General features: G+C 42.7%; 2 protein-coding genes across 4 annotated transcripts in view; both read left to right on the top strand.

Moving 5' to 3' along the window:
• LOC139110338 (acetylcholinesterase 2) overlaps positions 1 to 19,424 on the top strand; it is a 132,804-nt gene that overhangs the window by 57,828 nt on the left and 55,552 nt on the right. The gene's annotated exons all lie outside the window — the stretch shown is intronic.
• Remo (Remoulade) lies at positions 174 to 7,712 on the top strand. Of its 3 annotated transcripts, none has more exons than XM_070670015.1 (13): positions 174 to 284; positions 514 to 722; positions 792 to 935; positions 1,009 to 1,080; positions 1,173 to 1,244; positions 1,361 to 1,432; positions 1,552 to 1,635; positions 1,711 to 2,040; positions 2,119 to 2,255; positions 2,314 to 3,168; positions 3,241 to 3,487; positions 3,559 to 3,852; positions 3,961 to 7,712. In XM_070670015.1, exons 2-13 carry the CDS (start codon positions 538 to 540, stop codon positions 6,287 to 6,289), a joined length of 4,821 nt encoding a protein of 1,606 aa, XP_070526116.1. In that variant the 5' UTR covers positions 174 to 284; positions 514 to 537; the 3' UTR covers positions 6,290 to 7,712. The 3 variants fall into 3 exon arrangements, with proteins under 3 accessions (XP_070526116.1, XP_070526115.1, XP_070526117.1); XM_070670014.1 differs by having other exon boundaries at positions 213 to 405; XM_070670016.1 differs by lacking the exon at positions 1,173 to 1,244 and having other exon boundaries at positions 213 to 405.

Below are 19,424 nucleotides of genomic sequence, written 5' to 3'. Positions count from 1 at the left end.
TACGATCTGCGATAACTGTTGGCGACGCCGTGAAAGAAAGGGACAGACAGTGTACAGCTCTGGCTTTTTCTTCTATTCGACGGCAGCCGAAGCGCTGGCTTCACACGTACGAGCCTCTGCATGTGTACGCGTGGAAGCCGCGATTCCGAGTTGGGCTCTCTGGCTCCAGATTCTCTTCTACCTAGTCCATCCTGATTCTTAGCGTCAATAGCACTCGGGCCACCCAAATAAAATGCAGCTATTTAAAATCCGACAATGTGAGGGCCGCGATCTTTAATTGAGCCGTGAGTATTTCGGCGTGTCCGTCTCCCATCCTGCGGCCACTAATTCTGTGCAACCTGCAAAAAATCCGGCTTCGATAATCCATGGCGTTCTCCCGCACGTCTGTCTGGAAGTGACGGCAAAGTATTTTTTTTTTTTTTTACATTTTATTTTCACTCTTTTATTCGTAATTTCATCCGTGCTTGTTTAATGCACCATGTGCTTTTAGTTTCTTACATCTTTGCCTTTCAGATCCATGGCCATTCTTCTGTAATCATGAGAGTCAGTCTGCTGTTTGCTATACTGCTTCCAACGTGGGCTGGTGCGGTTGTATGTCCACAGCATTGCTCCTGCAAGTCGGTTGGTGCCCAGGCCGAATGGCTGCGTCTGAAGTGTGGCGATCACCTCGAAGAAATAAAAGATGTGGACGTTAACAAAGTTAGCGTCGAGCTTATACAATTGTAAGGCCGCATTTGCGTTTATCACTTTTGATTTTTGACAATGGTGCAATAACAGCCAAATTATTGCAGAGATCTCAGCAAAAATGTCATTTACATCATCCAAGCGGACGCGTTTGCAAATCTGACAAATCTTAGGCGGCTTGATTTATCAAAGAACAGGATCAACTCTATAGGCGAGGATTGTTTCAATGGCTTAGAAAATTTGGAACGATTGTAAGACCCGGTTACATAAATGATTAACAAGTTTGCTTTAATCTTATAATCTCACACCTACTTGTGATTTCAGAGACTTGAGCCAGAATGAGATCTCAACAATAGACAGTTATGCATTTAAGAAATTGATAAACCTAAAAAGACTGTAAGTCTAGAATAAAAGAGACGATATAAAGAAATATATTTTTGTAATAATGTTTCTTTTTGTCTTACGCATTATTTGCTTTGTTGCTCTAGCGATTTATCCGGAAATAAAATTGCTGCTCTGGCGCCATCCTTATTTCATGATTTATTGGCCTTAGATCGTTTGTAAGTTAACGCAAAATTTATTTACGCCAGCACATATTGATTTTATTAGCTTTCTATGTGAATATGTATTATTACACAGTTTATTAATTTTACAAACGTGTGTTTCTGTATTTCAGGAAATTAAATGGAAACAGTTTAATTACTTTGAAGGAGGGAACGTTTCACGGACTCAAAATGTTAAAACAACTGTGAGTATAACCAACAATTACGATTAATTGTAATTGTAGTGACTACTTTTTTTTTACAGCTCTAATTTTTCATTGGTATATTTGTATGAAATTTATTAACGCAACTTTTTTTGTTTCAGAGATTTATCTAACAATCCTTGGAAATGTAATTGCGATCTATATTGGTTCAGCAATTGGATTTCCAATTCTTCAATTAAATTAAAGTAACGTATCTCGCAGACTTCATTAGTTGCAATTACTTATATCGACAATATTTTACATGTTATTTGATATTTCAGTCCAACGCCCAAATGTATGTCGCCTGCATTCGCCAAAGGGCAGCCGTTAAAGAAAATAAGATTTCTGGAGGAGCTTCAATGTGAATGGATATCGCCGGCAATTGAAATTCGTCCAGTTCAAAATCAGGTGGTTTTTGCTGGAGATTCGATTACCTTGAAGTGCAGAGCTCCTAGCATCACGGTAGACAAAAGCGCCAGGTTGAATTGGCTGTGGTACCCTAACGCTTCTGCTGAAATTATGGACTTAAATGCGTATAAAGATCCGCGAAAGACTTTACCTAACATTAAGGTAGACAACAGATATCTTTCGGATAGCGGCATTGTAGACAGGTAATATAAAATTCTTATATCTATCTTAAAAAATATGGTATGTCAAATAATCATTTTATATTTCGTGCTGTTTCTCAGTGCTCTTAGTATAGTCCCGATCAATGAGAAACATAATGGGCAATGGAATTGCTTATTGGTTTCGGTAAACGGCAACAAGTCGAAGGCAGTCAGTGTTATCGTGATATCCGAACACACACGATATTGTCCTTTAGCAGGTAATAAATTTAATATCTCGTAACATTAAAAAATTACTAATCATAAATCTTCTTTTAGTAACAAAAAACAACAAAGGTATTTATACGTGGCCAAAAACGATAGTTGGATGGAAAGCGGAACTGCCATGTGAAGGTAATCTTCAGTCAGGATTGATGCAAACGCCTTTGAAAGCTTTCTATCATTGTAACGCAAGTGGTCAGTGGGAAAATTTGAATACGGAATCATGCCCGTATATATCTCATACAACGAAAATTTTAGAGCAATTTTCGAAAGTTAATCTGTCTCTGACGAAAAGTAATTTATTGGAGACAGCAAAGAGATTTAAAAATTACACAGGAAATGGCTCGGTAAAATTAACAGATCCGGTTGAAGTTTATTTCATTGTACGAACCATAGAGAATTATTTGAGTTTCTTGATCGAAGAAAAGGAACTTGGAATTATGCTGATCGATATCGTCAGTTCGATGATGAAATTGCCAAAAGAGATGCTGAAAAGAGCAGAATTAAATTTCAAAGCCTGTACGAGATTGATTAAAGCGATCGAACGTATTGTAGAATTTACGCCGTCCATACAGTCTCATAAAAAATACATGGCGCTTGAGGAATTTCGAGTTAAGCGCGACAGTTTTGGCGGATTAACATGTACGTGGTACACAAATATCGATACGAATGCTGATTCAGGTGCGAGATTTCTACACTGCACAACGATAAACAGAACAACGCCGATCAGTACGAAAGATAAAACGATAGAAGCCTCCATTCAATTACCTGCCTCTTTGCTACAACACACGCAAGACAGTGTAATAGCTCAACAACTTATGATATCTATGTACAGTGACAGCAGATTATTTCCCAAAATAATTGTAAATGATAGCATGGATATATCAACGTGTATCGTTGGCAGCAAATTAAGTAAGCCGAAAATCGTAGCACATAAAATTTACTTTCCATGACTTTAAATAATTGTATAATTTTTTTTTACAGTTGGTACATCGATACGAAATCTTTCCGAACCAGTTTATGTTATGCTAAAGGCACCATTGCATCATTACAACGGAAAAAGACCGAGGCCAGTAGTATGGGACGAAACGTTGAATAATATGGGAGCATGGACCAGCGATGGATGCTACTTAACAAATCTATTGAATAATTTGATAATTTTTCATTGCAATAGATTGGGATATTACGGACTCTTGCAAGAAGTTTCGCATTTTGATATAGATGGGAATAGGTATGAGATTTTTTTATGTATTTAATTTTTTTTTCGGTCATTATCACTCAATTATTAATGTACTTTTGTAGTTTGCACGGAGCGAAATTTAGATACTCGCATCCTGCGATATATGTTGGAAGTTTCGTGACGATAACTTGCTTGATGATCACGTCCGTGACGTATATTATTTCTTATACGTCTATTACAATGCCTAAGAAGGCGAAACACTCTGTTATCAACACCTGGTTTGCCATGGCACTCTTATCATTCCTATATAGTATCGGCATTCAGCAGACAGAACATATTGAGATTTGTCAGGGTGTTGGTCTTGTTTTACATTATTTATCATTGTGTTGCCTTTTGTGGATGGCAGTATCTGCAAGGTAAATATATTGTGTAAATGTGTGCTTTCGACAATGAAGCATTTTTAAATAATTAAATAATTAAATTAATAAAATTAAGCATTATTAACCGCGATCTTTTTATTTCAGCAATATGTACAAGAAATTAACAAAACCAGGCCTAAATGTAATACCCGACGATGAACTTCCGGATCAGCCTATACCCAAGCCCTTGTTAGGACTCTACTTAGTTGGATGGGGCGTAGCATTGATAATCTGCGGAATATCTGGAGCGATCAATTTACGCGAATACGCCAGTTACTCTCATTGCTTCCTTACGTCCGGCCCGGCGCTCGCTGCGCTCTTTATACCGTCCGGAATTTTAATCGCGTACCTGTTAATCTTCCTATTGCTCATTAGACGCGCGATTCAAAATGTTGACACAAACGCACAGTTATCTGAAGGTACTCAAGCAACGGAGAATATGGATCTTGAATTATTGGAGCCAAACGCGAATCCTTCCGGGGATAGAAATAGCATGCGTAGCACGCAAACAGTGTCTTCCGATATTGAGGACCCAGAACACTCACAATTTACGCAATGGAAAGGTCAAGTCATAATGCTGGTGCTATATCTTATATCCTGGGGTAGCGCGGTCGCGGTAACGATCAAGCCATTTGATTCAATGCCGTTTGAGGAGACCGTATTTGCTGTGATGTATGCCGTTACTACGAGCTCGCTGGGTGTATTTGTACTGTTCTTCTACGGGATCGCTCGTAACGACGTCCGGAGTCAGTGGCTAAAAATGCGATGCTGGTTAGAAAAGCGTAAGACCCGTTGCTGTCGCACTAGAAGTGTATGTGACGCGAACGCTGCGATCCCGACGCAACCTCTGGTGCAAAATTTTGTCCCGCCATTGTCGAACTCGCAAGCAACTCAAGCGATATCCGACACAAATTCTGTCACTTCATCGAGAAACACCAATCCTTCGCAACAAATTTACAACAGCTCGAAGATCGCAGATTTTACGGCTAATCGAGAGAACGCGTCCACCATTTCCGTGAATGCGAAAGCGGCAAATCTGATAGTAATGCATCGTCATCAGTATCGTTCTAATAATTCCGTCACTACGTACACCGAGCCGTCGTCAGCCTGCGTAGAGATGTTTTATAATCCTCATCAGAGCGGCGTCGCCAGGAAATTCTTCAAGAAACAACGCAGACACGCGACCGCGAAGAAAAATAATCTCGGCCCGAGAAAGCAGGGTGACGGAGGGGCTACTAGCGACGGTGGTAGTTGCATTTCTATACCTCGGCCTACTGCGAAGATTAACAATAGCTTGGAACGCAGCATCCTAAGTAGCAGTGCTAAGGTGAACAATACCAATATACACGTCGAACTGAATCCTATAAACGATATTAAGAACGTGAACATACTATCAGACAGTGGCGGCAGCATCTCCGAGGAGAGAAACATCCCCATACGCTTCGTTATTGGTCAGGAGAATCTGATGCATATCAAAAAGATCAACAATAGCGCGCAAGACAGTCCGCACATTAACGTCATGATGTCTAATGCAATAGAAACGCCACAATCAAGAAGAACAATAAATGATTCAGACGTGGACGTTTCGAAAACTGACGAAGAACGGCACTTGCGTAACGTCTCTCAGCAGTGCAGCTTGGAGTACAGCTCTGAGATGGATACTATAACACAAATGACCAGTGAGCGGAGCGACCACAATTTACCGGAGATCTGTGAAAACGTGGAAGCGTCACAGGAGGAACATTTCTCGAGGAAAAGGTGTCCTAGCGTGAATGAAATCGCCGAGGAGGACCGCGTGTCGAGAAATGTAGGACGTCTATATCTTTCCAACAGTATGTATTGCCTACCGTCGGAGCAGGAAAAGCCGCCGATGGGCAGCTACTGCAATTCATTGAACGACATAGCGTCGTTGATAAATCTGAAGCATCGCGAGTTCTCGAAGCCATCGCTCATAGACGTACAAAGTACAACCAGCTCGAATCTGTGCGGGCAAGAAGTTCCTGAGTCCCGAGAATCGTTTGACCGTTCGCTCTTCGAGATAAATAGCTTGACTAGTGATAATCCGTGTACGTTAACACCGCACGCGGAGACTCCTTACGCTTGTTCCCTCACAAATATCTATTGCATCTCCGACAAAAGTCTGGAGGAGACTGATTCTCGCGAGGAATCGCAACTGCCAAATGTGGATCACAATGTATTTAATGCACCTGACTCGAAAGACCTCCTATTGGAAAAGAACTTTAGTTCTCTCGCTGATATTCCGTCAATTAGTAGGTCTAGCTCGCGCGATATAAATAATCTCAAATTAATCGACGAAATGAATATATGTGCAGAACGTACAGAATCAAGTGATATACAAGAATTCGAGGCTAACGAGATTTATATTGATGAGCCAGTGAGCCATTTGCCAGTTAAGAAAGAGACGAGCGTTTAATATAATTGTATGTTATATAATTTATATCAATATATATACATATGTATGTATTATTATTAAATATATATGATTTTTATCATATATATTAATAATATGTATATATTAAGGATATAATTGTAATTATTATTATCTATAGATGATCTATATTATTATATTTATATATATAACCATTATTGAGTTATGTACATATATATAATAATAATAGATCATCACTTTGTTCGTTAATAACATATTTATTTTTATGCATAATTTCGTAGATTGCGCAGTATGAAGATTAGCACATTTTGTATTTTTCGAAATTAGTTTCTACTATTTTAAGTGCTCATATTTATACTCATTAGCTAACTCAATTTTATAACATAATTATTCATCACATCCTGAACAATACTCTTTAATATACAGGATTACTCATTTTAATTTATTTATCGAAAAGACCTGTAAGTTTTAGAAGGAATTTTTTTTAAAAAAAAGCTGCAAAAGTACTTCCGCTAAGTGTCAAAGTTATTTCAATTTGAATTTTCACTTAAATTAAATTAAATACAAATGAACTATCCTGTATATGTCATGCGGAGACATGATTGTAAAATCATTTTGGCTGTGAAATATTTCTCCTGAATTTTATCGAGAAATTTACTTGATAATTACTTCAATTTTATAACATTGCATTACAGTTTGTATACGGACGTTTCCATCTTAAGCTGCGAGGCTTAAATAGCCACGATCCGAGCAGCGAAACTCAATGGATGTAATTTTCAAGACGTAAGAACGGAAACTTCGGGCTACGGGACCACGGCCTGCGCCGTTTCGGGCCGTAATTCGGATTTTATGTCTCGCGTGATGCTGTCGCATCGGATTAAACGCGCCTCGATGTGGTCCGCACATCGAGATGAATTTGGACGAATATAAGATTGCGATCTTTATTCCCGAATGCAAAGCGTGCCTGATAATTTTAAAATAAAATTATAAAATAAAGAAAAAGAAATTGTAAAAAGTAAGCGTAACCTAAAACTTATGTGATTTAAATCTTTATTGCAAATAATTATTTTTTAATCTGAGCGACATGTATCAAACGAGAACAAGTTTAAGAGCTAAGCAGTACGTATAAACACCTTAAGAGAGCGCTAGGGTTTACATTTTGACGCATGGAATGCCATAACGCGATATGGTTTAATTCTTACATGATTGTTTTGTATATTATCAGTGGAATATATTTGTTTCTTTGTGAAAAAACTCATTACTTATACGAATATAATAAAGTACCTAATCGTATGAAAAGTTGTTCGATATTATTACACGCATAAATATATCAATGGACTATTCGATAAAAGTCTTAAGTATATTATATAAAAATAAAAAAATTAAAAAATTAGTTGCAGAAAATTTTTAAATAAGAGTGATATTTATAATCCGTTTCTATTTCAAGTGACGCAAGTCGACACAGTATAACACCCTCGAGTACACTTTGCCACACTTAAATCAAACGTGATATTTAAATATATATATTTTTATTAATTAAAATATATCAGAAAATAGGAATTTTATGGTCATTTTAATTTCTGCCTTAGCTACACGAAAATAATAATTTAATATTCCCCCTAAAAAAATTAACGATGCAGTAAAAAGGTTAAACTTTATATAAAATAAAAAAATAATTAACAAAATAAAGATAAATATACTCAAAAACGTATAAAACACTCTCTAACTCTTCCTAGCAGTACAAAAATGTGTCGATTGAACTCGAGCGAAATTCTAAATGGAACGCGACGCGTGTCGATTCGCGTCGAGAGAGCCGGCCGCGTTCTTTAAAAAGGAAGCAGCTTTGGTCCAGGAAAAAGGGCTCTGTCTATTCCGCGTTATTTGGGAATGACGCTCACCCTTGACCCCCGGGGGGTGAGCGGCGAAAGGGGTGAGATGAGGTGCGCGGCGAGCAGTGGTTGGCTACCGCTGCAGAGATCTCGCTGCAGAAAAATTACCGGTTGCTGCCGGCCGCGACGCGACGCGATACGAAAGGTCCTTTAAAGGGGAGGCTCGGTAACTGTGCTCGCGAGCCTCCGGTGGCCGGAAGGGACACGAGCGTGAGAGAGCTTTCCAAGGGCCACGATAATTACCCCCAATGGCCAGCGGGAAAGCGGGTCCCACCGCCTTTGGGCATTATACACGTACCAAGTCCCCGCGTCCGTTCTCCCGGTCTCCGCATTAAGTCGTGCTAACGAATATTACTCTCTCCCGCCTTGAAGCCGCAATGAAATTTGCGTTACACTTCCATTTTCATATGTACTCGCCGATACGCCGTGCCCGCCAATGTGACCGCGGAGATTAAAGGAAAACGAAAGACCGTTTTTTTTTTTTAATAATTTCGGGATATTCGATAATACTAGGAAACCGTAACCCAGTGCTCCATTTCAGAGTTAAAATCGCAATGCCGTGAGTAAATCGTGAAATTTAATTATCTGCTTACACAAATAGCTGTAACTACGATATAGCTTTATATATACGGCAATTGCGTTACTGTTGTATACCTTGAATTGGACTCGTTAAGTGATTTTTTGGCTGCGATCCAATAATTTTTACATATAGTATTTATTGCGAGTGTCTCGCGAACTGGTGTCCAATGCCGGAATTTGTGAACGATGAACACGGTCGGAGAACGCTCGTTTCATAACGAACAGTGTTAGAATACACATGCGGGCTATATATCCACTCAAGAAATTAACAATGAAGCACGTACAATGTTTCGTAAACTCGTTTTTTTTTTTTACGATATCAAACGCGCTTTTCTCCGGTAACTCACTATTTTTCACGTATATACGTATATATATCGCGTGTTGCAAGTAAAATGTCGGTTTTACAACAACGTGAAAAATTCCTAACGTCGGGAAAAATTAGCTGCAAAGTTTAATGAAAATAATTTTCGTTGAGCGAAAAAGAAAAATTATTAAAATTAATTAAATTAATTAAAGAGATATCGATTTGATAACTCTTAAAAATAGTTGGCGAGATATATTTCGGAACGCACCCTCAAGCTGTCAGGTTTGATGCAGCTTTTGCACGCGACAAGCTATTGTAATGCAGGTAAAGAGTGCGCAACGACGCAGCACAAAAGCGAAGGCAGACTGACGGGATACGGGAAGAAAATCAAAGCGTATTAAGGAGGCGTGGAAGGCAATATAATGGGTTTCACGAGGAAGAGAAACAGAGAAAGAGGAAGAAGGAGAGACCCGTAGAAATCGAGCGGCGGCTTCGTGACTGCGCGACTCGGATCGTGACTTATTCGTGACCGGGATTGGGATCTGACCTCGTCGTGGTCGTCGTACACGGTCTAACCATTACGTTAAATCCCAAACGGTAGCCGAAAAGAGACGATAAGGAAAGAGAAAAAGACCGGCCAACGGCGCCACTTAGCCGACCGAAATTACCGCGGAAAATTTGCCCCTTCACCCCTTTCCGCCGCCGTTTGCTTCACGCTTAACGATTTTTATACTGCAACATCAAAATTATCCTACCTCTCACTCTCCTTCATCCCGGTCATCGAACGTGCACACATTCAAAGTGTATTTGTAGAGCAAAGTGGCCCGCGCACGATCGGCATGCTCTCGTTCGATTATGCTACTTCATCGGGGGTCTAAATTTTCTTAACAATTTTCGCACACGACACGCGACATTGCGGATGGGAAATAAGAACGACCGCGCTACTAATTGGGGCAGCACGCAAAGTCCGATCGCGAGCGGACTTTTCTTTTTTTTTTTTACTTTTACCTTCTTCGCTGTTATTATCGAAGATATACGGAAATTATACAGACCTGACCTTAGACGTATTATAACATTAGCTCTCGGTGAGAAAATTTATCTCTTACGCCTACCTAAGTGTAACGACAGTTAACAAAACTTTGTTTCAGACTTGAAAATTACAAGTTATATAATTATATCTAACCGACGTCCAAGTTAATTATATCGTTTCTACTGAAGAAGAAATCAAATGTAGGTCATCATTTTCTTTTCTTTTTTTTTTTTTCTTTTCTTTTCTTTCCGTGTGGAATCACAGATGTATTACATATAAATATATATAATGTATATACAATTGAGAAACAAGTAATAAAGTTTAATTACGAGTCTGGAGTATAAAAACTATCGTATTAACTGGGTCACCGTTCGCGAGCTCGCAAATTCGCAGAAAGGAGATGAAGGAAAATCGCGTGCAAAAATCCGATTGGGAGGGTGTAGTAATACGTCACTCAGATCCATGGCTCCGATCCAAAATAGACCGTACAACAGGCGTGTAACATTAATTTGCAAGTAGATTAAATGCATTTTCGTGCCGACGACGGACGTATGAAGCCACTCGTACCCGCTTTCACGTATTTCCGGAGCCGAGGCCGCTCGGCTGGCCATTATTAATCGGACGATATTACCGAGCGCTCGCGCGAGCCGCCATCAGCCGTTCCTATATTCCAGATTTAATATTTCATCCCGCGGATCTTTAAACCACCCCAATTGGAAAGCGGTGTATCGTTCCCGCGCGATACGGAGAGCGCGGGATGTATAATTTTCTCGAATCTATCTTTGTAATTCGGGTTAATCCGCGGTCGTGACCCGCGCACGTTCGCATGATTAAGTAGTTAATTCGCCGCCGCTCGCGGAATCGAGTCGGCGCGGATGTAATTCTTTTCCTTTTTTTTTCTAACTCTCAGGACGTAAATCCTCCTGACGAGATTGCGATCTCACGATGTAAATACGTCTGGTGGAGGATTTGCTCGAGTTCATTTCGGCACCGATTAGATGCAGAAAAATGCGTTCGACAAACATATTTACAATTTAATTTTAGCCAATTAATAAATCAAGTGGCAAGTGACATTTAACTTCAATTATTTGTACAATTAAAAAAAAAAGAGACTGTAATCTATAAATTATAATTGAACGCGATTCGATCCGTTTAAAAAAAGAAAAAATAAAAAAAAAATACACACGTGTGAATGTTATAAATTGCTGTGTTTTAATATAGAAATATATAACGGATAAAAATAATGAAACATTTTGTTTTCGTCGGAATGTGCAGTGATAAAAATTGATTTTAAACGTCACAATGATTAAATTTTATTTGAATAGAAATGAATTTAAGTAACGCCTAACCGGATATATTTTCCCGAAACGCTCATATAAAATAAATGCAATTATTATTACTCAATATTTAGATAACAATGTTAAACAATGAAATAATTATAGTTATTGCACTGTATAGCGAATCCCAATTCGAAAGATTTAAGATTTAGGGTATCGATTCGCGCTATATTAAGAAGTAGGAACGAATGAAAAGAGAAGAGAGCGCGGAGTGCAAAAGGATACTTCAGCCAGAAAGATATTAATTATCGCTTTTCCGATGGTGAATTTTAAACGACGTTTAATTCAATCGCCATATTTACGCCCGCCGAATCGTTAGCGCTACTTGACACCGTTTACAGATTGACGGGCGAGATTTAATTGATCCGTTAGTAATTTAGTTGTCCATGTCTCGCGGAAGGAAGTTCTCCGGCGTGAAGGGGTTAAAGTCGTCTCGAAACTTTCGTATCGACTCTCCGCGCGGCGGCGGCCTGCTCCTTTGCGAATTAACGGCGTTTAAGCCCGCGTAAAATGCAAATAACCGTGTTCCAGGACGCTCGTCGCGGAACTACCGGCCCGGCGGAGCGGGCGCTTGTTATACCCATCACGTTTTTGGAATTTGGTTGCACGGCGCGATACCGGCGCCCACCGGCAGAGAAACTTCGGTAAACATTCTCGCGAGACGTGATTTTCAAGGTTCGTTAAATCCGCCAAAGATAAAGAGTAACGCTCGACGGCGAGCGGTCCACGGTCCAGAAAGAGGGACCGTCAGCGCGAGTGGCAGAGACTCGGGAGAACAAGCGGATGGCACATTTCACGAGAGGGAACATTGAGAAACGGAGAGAGACAGCCGGAGAGAAATAGGCGGAATGAGTTCATCTCCGTTAATGCAGCGAGCTAAGTTAACTCGCACATCCTTCTTAGCGCGAGTAACCTCGCGATTATGCGCGGTACGTGTGTGTCAACAAGAAAGGAACGCGCTAGCCGTGAGCGATCGTTTCTGCCGATTACGTAGGTAGCCCTCGTTAGAACCGACCGCCGCGTTACGCGAGATACGCACGGATCACAATTTCGTGACGCGAGATAAGTCCCACGCTTATTAGGGCATTTAAAACGGCTCGGAATAGCCCGTATTTTTTTTCATTCGCAAAACGAATTTGAACAAAATATCGTGCACGTGTATGACGTACCCAAAGAAAAATATAATTACTTTCGCGCCCATGATTTGATATTTCTAACGATAAATACGATCGACCCGATTAAATCTATAATTGACTCGATCACATCTGTAGAGATTTTATAAAATTATGGCTAGGTCCAGAAGTAATAATGCCTTCCTCTCGGCGTACGCGTATGTGTTTCTCGCACGTCATTGGTATCCCCCAAAATTTGTCATTGTCACGTCTAGAAATTGGCTCTCGACACGTGTGGACTTTGGTCGCCCGGTGTAGGCGCGCGCGGGCGCGCCTCTTCAATGCGTATATTCCTCGCGATTATGCGAGACGTAACGCGTGTACCGATCAGCATATACATTGCGAATACAAATGATCGCTCTCGGCCAGGGTAAGGTTGCCGAAACAACCGAGTAAATATTCGTCCGCGGGGAATACGCAATATTGCGCAACCGATGACTCCCGGTGCACCGCCGCCGTTCGACGTGCCGAAGAGTAAACGACGTAAAGTGTATTAACGTTGCGAATTTCGAAATCGCACGGTAAGTTTTTTATCACGTTACATTGTCATTCTCAAGCCGGACCGCGCGCGGTAATGAGATTACCTGGCTGCAGATGCAAACTGCAAAAGGAAAACTCGTAAATACATTTAACAAATTAACCACTTGCAAAATAAATCCTTTCTGTCTCGCGGAAAACTGAAATTAAACGGTTCTTCCCCTTTGTTTTATTTAATCGATACATTCGTTAAGGTAATAAAGTGGCTCCGATTTTTCTCTCTCTTTCTCTCTCTCTCTCTCTTTCTTTTTCTCTCGCTCTCATTTTTTTTTCCCTTCAGTATTTTCAGCATTTTGTATATTTAATTTTGACGACGGAGCTTGAATTCGTGTCAAGAAATGTAGCTAAATGCCACGTTATTAATAATACGATTTCGAAACTTCGCGAACGTTTTCAGCAAAATATGAACTTCTCAATCATAATAGAAAAACTTTTTATCCCAAAAGAAGCTTTCGTGCGCTGCAATACATGACTTTAATGTCCGAGCGCAGAACCGTCGTTGCACTGCGTCTCTGTTTGTTTTTGAATTTAACGAGTTTTGCTCTACTATGTGCCTTATGTATACTTTGTACTATTTTCGAACACGCTCCGAGACTCTTTGAACTCCGGGAGGAGAAAGACGGTGATACTCCGCGTGGCAGGGTAATGCATTCGAGGAGGTGGAGATACGCTCTTGGATGCTGGCCATTTCCTAATTGCGTAATCTTTCTGGCGTCCAGTTTGGCAAAGCGTCTAACGACTCTAACAGCTTTAATGGACGCCCTCCCGCGTTTACAACCAGGATTCTGCACGTCCTTCTCTGTGACTGCGTGCTTATGTTTACGTATGCGAAATTATTCCGATGATTAACGCGTGAATAACAAGTGCACGGTAGCGCGAGTTCCCTAACAAATAGAATAGTACATTGTCATCGTTGCGGTATAATTATTATAAACAAATTAATAAAATACATTCGCGTATGCACATTTACGTATCAGGAAGCTAACAAAACTGCATTACTTTTACATAATCACAATACAAATTTCTTTTTTTAAATTCCTTTTCATACTCGGAGTATAATGCGAGGGGCAAGGAACCACTGGCGCAGTCCAATTTCCTGATAGAACAAACCGGTAGCGGTTCTCCGATCCGCGGTCGTAAGATGCGTGAGCAGAATTTGACCGACTTCAAAGAGAGAAAGAGAGAGAGAGATAGAAAGACAGAGAGAGAGAGAGAGACTTTGATAGTATTCGAGAACGCTTGAGTACGTACCGCGCAGCAAGCGGTAAACAACCGTCCGAATTAATTCCGACGCTTTTAAACGTCTCTCATATAAATCGGATAAAAGCAATTACGTCGGCGAAACTGCGAAATATCTCGTATCTCCACGAAGATTTGCCGGCGCAGCCTGTGCGAGCTGCCTGATACAGTATTGCTCACGAATAAACGGTCGGTCCCGACGTTATGCACCCCGGCAAATTAAAAAATCGAAACTGTTGCGCTCCTTCGAAACGGATTATGCGAGACGAGGAAGGAAACGTCTACGGCCGCCGTAACCCGGTACGTTACAACGCGCGTTACTTCTCTCAGCCTGGCATTGTTGGACGGTGCTGTACGCAGCACAATTCCGCGAGGTATCTTACCGGAGCGGCGGAGTCCGATGCAATTTACCGAATTTGAATAATTCGATCGAAGTTGCCGCTCCCGCCGCCGCCGCGTCGACGCGAGTAAAACCTTCTCGCTAATTTATTGTTTACTATATCTCGGCGCAGCGTCGTTAAAACCGGCCGTAGCACGTACTTAACCGATAAACGTACTTGACACTCACGGCTCGCAAAGCCTCGCGACGGGGCCAGCTTCGGGGAACGATTTCGCCCGGTTTATGGTATTGCCGACTCTCGCAGATAAGTGGCTCGGCCGAAGCTGGTTACTCGTATACGGCGTCATTAGCGCTAAACCCCGCGCGAAATCCCTTCATCCGCGTCATCGGCGAGAACCGCGGAACCTTTTCGAGCACGCCAGACGTCACTTCGCGGCGTCCGCATTGCGTACATATATAACGGCGTTTTAAAGGGCGGTGATCGAGTCTTCGTCAACAGCGTCGCACCGCGAGAAAGATAAGACGTATTCCGGGAGGTCTGGAGCCGCGCCAAAAACTAGACCGGCTCCAGCAGAAAATCTGCGCCAGCGGGGGGGACCTCCTTCGATTTCTATTAAACGCCCTGCGAGCTTCCTCGCGCAACCTGCATGCAGGATGTTGGGGTCAAAGGTGTGCCAACCAGGTTGCACCGTGCAGAGCCTCTCTCGAGGGGGTAGCTTCCGAAACCGGCTCGCAAGAATGACAGGAACGAGCGACGTTGAGACTGGTCATGGCCGTTGAACGGCCGCTGAAAAGGAACGAGCTGAGAGGCCAGGGGGGAGGCGGAGGGCGAAGCCTGAGATGTGTAACTTCCGTGCAGTCGCGGTGAACGGCGCGAGGGGAACGAGAGAGCGAACGAGTCGCGGGTCACGCGTGTCCGGAATCTCATAGACAATCTTTACATTTATTTCCTTGGCGCGGGTCATTACCCGTGGGACCAGCCGGTCGATCTCGCAATCTCGAGGCCCGCTTATGCGCCGGTGATTTATGACGACGCGCGGCTTGGCTAATTAAAACGACGGGATTCATTGACAGACCGACGAAAATAACTAAGCGTTTATTTTACGCAAGAGGAAATTTTCGGGTAAAGACGAATCAAATCGGATCTTAACGCGTCGAATCGACGGAACTGAGACCGTAAAGTCCTCGAGGCCGAGCAATACGCGCAAGTGGACGCGTCGCGTAATAGCTTTTCCATGTTTATTGTACATTCAGCGGTGCTCCGCGACGCGGAAAAACATCCCATCGGCAAACGCGTCTGGATGCGCGCCAGGCGCGTGTGTGCACATACGTATGCGATATCATTCTGGATCGATTTCCTGGCATCCATGCAGTTGCCGAATCATTTCACGGACAAATTGCCGTTGTCTCTTGATTCGATACGCCGCGCCGGCGTGGCCGACGCATGATGTACTATTATAGGCGGCTAGCACTGACGACAATATTACAAGACTGTCGCCTTGAGACGCTTCTCGCTTTATGAGCGACATATCAAGTAATACGCTGATACGCGGCGCAACTTTCGCGAGTAATGTGTAAGCAAACGTCCACGACGCGCCGTTCCGCCGGGATAACCCTGGCTCATCGCGTTTCCCCGGAGTGGACGGCAATTTTTTAACGACACCCCCGGCCGATTAGCAGTAACGTCTGACCGATAATAACGAGGGCCGCCGGCGAGTGTTACGCTGCTATTACGTCTCGCCGAGAAACGACGCGATAATATCTGTCAACCGTCCGGCGATGTGACGTCCACCTATTCGACGTCGGGATATAAACGACGGATAAAACCCACGACGCAAGACTCGTCCCCTACCTAGCGTCGATTCTCAGAACTCAGAAGAGACCGGCACGGGGGCGAAGGGGTGGTTTAACTCGGCGATTAGTCAGCCCTCGCGTTACCACCCTCCGTTCTCTTCTCCTCGCGCGCGTTACGTACAACGTAAGTACACACATGCGTGCGCGGTCTGTGTGCGTCTGTGTCCGGCGACTCCCTTTCTTCTTTCGTGAGTCACTGACGGAAATTACGATCGATCGAACATGAGCGAGCGAAGGAGAGCCGCGCCGTGGTACAATCGCTCGTACTGGGGTAGAAGGGTGTCCTCGTCAGTTCTATCGTAAACGCGTTTAAGGCCCCCGATGACAGTGGATGACGGAACGTCTCCTACGGTCGGAATTTATTCTCACCGCGTGTCCTGGCGCTGCTGATCTCGTTAGATCGCTGCGGGACGATCGCGCGCCGATGGCCGGCGTATACGTGAACGGGGACGAAAATTCTTCTCGAAAACATCCCCCGGTTTTCGAGAGCGGATGCGGGCGCGCCCGAAAGTTGCATTTGGGACGCAACATTTAGGTCACTAAACGAGAAAGTTCCGGCTACACTTTATTCGACCCCGGCGCCGCCGAAAGGTGGGAAGAGTATTTGCGCACTTGGCGTGTAAATAAGTGTATCAAAAATTCTATTATCTCGCAGGACTCGTTAGACGAAAGCGGCTGTTGCGAAACTATCGTTAGTTAAAAAGAAAAGAATTTAATTTAAATTTTTCAGACAAATTTTTTGAAAAAATATTTAAAACTGGCTGTCTTAAGATGTGCATACATTTGGCGAACGAGTACAGCAACCACGACGTTCCTCGGTCATGTGTGTTAATTTTTTATTAATTGATTTGTTTAAAATATTTGCGATCGCTGTTCGTTCGTTAAGTATATACATATCTTTAATTAGCTGTTGTAATGACATGCGCGGAGATAAAATAAAATAAAACCGAAATCTCAGCGGTTCTCTAAGAATTCACCGGCACCTAATGAAAGCTGATCAGTTAAAAAAAAAAAAGAGAAAAGAGAAAGGAGAGGAAGAGAGAGAAAGAGAGAGCGCGCGCAGAATTGCGACCGATCAAAGGTGGATGAATCCAATCGACGGCGAGCAGGAGTTCGAGCAAAGTTTCCCGAAGGAATCCTCATTTCGCTCTTATCGTAAACTCGCGTCGAAAGCTTCGTTGACAAGTGGGCGATGAAAGGTTTCGATCAGAATTTATTCTCGCCACGTGTCCCGCTACATTACGCCGTCTTCTTAAACCCCCTGTGACAACAGTGTCAAAAATCCCCTCCCCCCGCCCGTTCTTCCCCTGTCCTATTCGCTCTTTCCGCTATTCAGCACTTTATCGTCTCATTTTCTTTTTCTTTTATACTTTTGTAGAGTTCTCTAAAATCTAATCAAAGTTAGTTCTGCTGTTCTAATAAAAGAAAGATAACTTTCCTTCTGATACATGTCTAATGAATAAAATTACCCGTGTTAAGACTATTAAAAGAAATAATTATTTACACCGCGGGATAATAATTAGTTGATTTAATTTTTGTAGCATCTCCGTAATTAGTTCTAACAAATAAATTAAATTAATTAAACCATTTCTATCGCCTTAACAATTGAGTCAGCTGTGCCGAACGTAAAAAATCCTAAAATACTAGATCTTTTATTATTAAAATTATAGTTGAAGCTAAATCTTTTTTTCTCTCGCCGCGCGTACTTGGACTCACAGACAGAATTATTTTACTTTTATCGACTCGTCGGGAAATTTGGCAGCGACTCATCGGGCGCAAGAATGATCGGCGAATATCACTCGCGGAGATGAGAGATCTCCTCCGAGGGCGGTCCTCGCGTTTCTCGTGCACGACGCGTCAGCCTCGTTTGAATCTCGTCTTCGCGGAAACGATGATAAAACGAGAGGGCGGTTGCTGAATATTTACGCGAGTACGCCCCACGACTTCGCGATCAATAATTTCGCCACGCGGATGGCGATTACTTACTTAACCGGACGCTGCGATAGTTTTCCACGTACGTTTTACGCTCCTCTTCGTTCGTTCCCACCCACCCCGCGCATCGGCGTTCTCGTGTCGACAACGTGTAACGTCCGAGCGGCATGATACTCTCCTACGTTCGTTAATTCCGTAATAATTAACTAATATCTCCCTGTTGTCCGATACACGTGAATTAATGCCGTGAGTTAGTTAATAGTCTTCGGCAACTTCCCGTACAATGGGGATGAGGCTCCATTACACCGGCAGAAGCAACTTTGTGCCGTAATGAATAAAGACCGTAATATCATGTAATACTCAAGAAGGCAATTACTCAGTTTCAGTCGCGATATTCATCAGGTTGCCGTGCCATTTCGTTCTCTCAAAATCACACGGTTGAAACGTTTCTTCGCGATCCGCGGCCTGTTAGCCGGTCGGCGGCAACGAAGTTGGTAACCGACTGGTTATTAATGAAGTTATACCTGTTGATGTCGCTAATCGCATTTCGCGGTATTACGAGACTTAACATCGGCGGAATTGCAACTGGTTTCGCGCTAAGTCAACGCGTAGCTAACGCGACCCGAGGGCGTACCAGACAGTTTCGCGTTTCGCCGGCCGCCTTTCGGTGTTGATTATCCACTCACGACCGCGCCGAAAGGGCGAGCGGAGTCTTCGTAATTTCTAAAATCAATATCGGGTCAAGTATCATACATAACAACGATCTCCGTTCGCTAACTAACGAGATTTATCCCCGGCGAAGTTTTCTGGCGTTCCCGCTTGCTCTCCTCGGGCGCGACTTCTCCGCGGGCTCCGCTCGCATTGCCAAACTAAACATCACGTCTCTCTCAATTCCACTCCTCCCGCCCGTGCGCCTCCGCCTCTCGTGCGTTCCCGATGACCCGGG

Source organism: Cardiocondyla obscurior, linkage group LG20, assembly GCF_019399895.1.
Source record: "Cardiocondyla obscurior isolate alpha-2009 linkage group LG20, Cobs3.1, whole genome shotgun sequence".
Lineage (NCBI taxonomy): Eukaryota > Metazoa > Arthropoda > Insecta > Hymenoptera > Formicidae > Cardiocondyla > Cardiocondyla obscurior.
The sequence above is the reverse complement of the archived record's forward strand: the minus strand, read 5'-3'. Positions and strand labels throughout refer to the sequence as shown.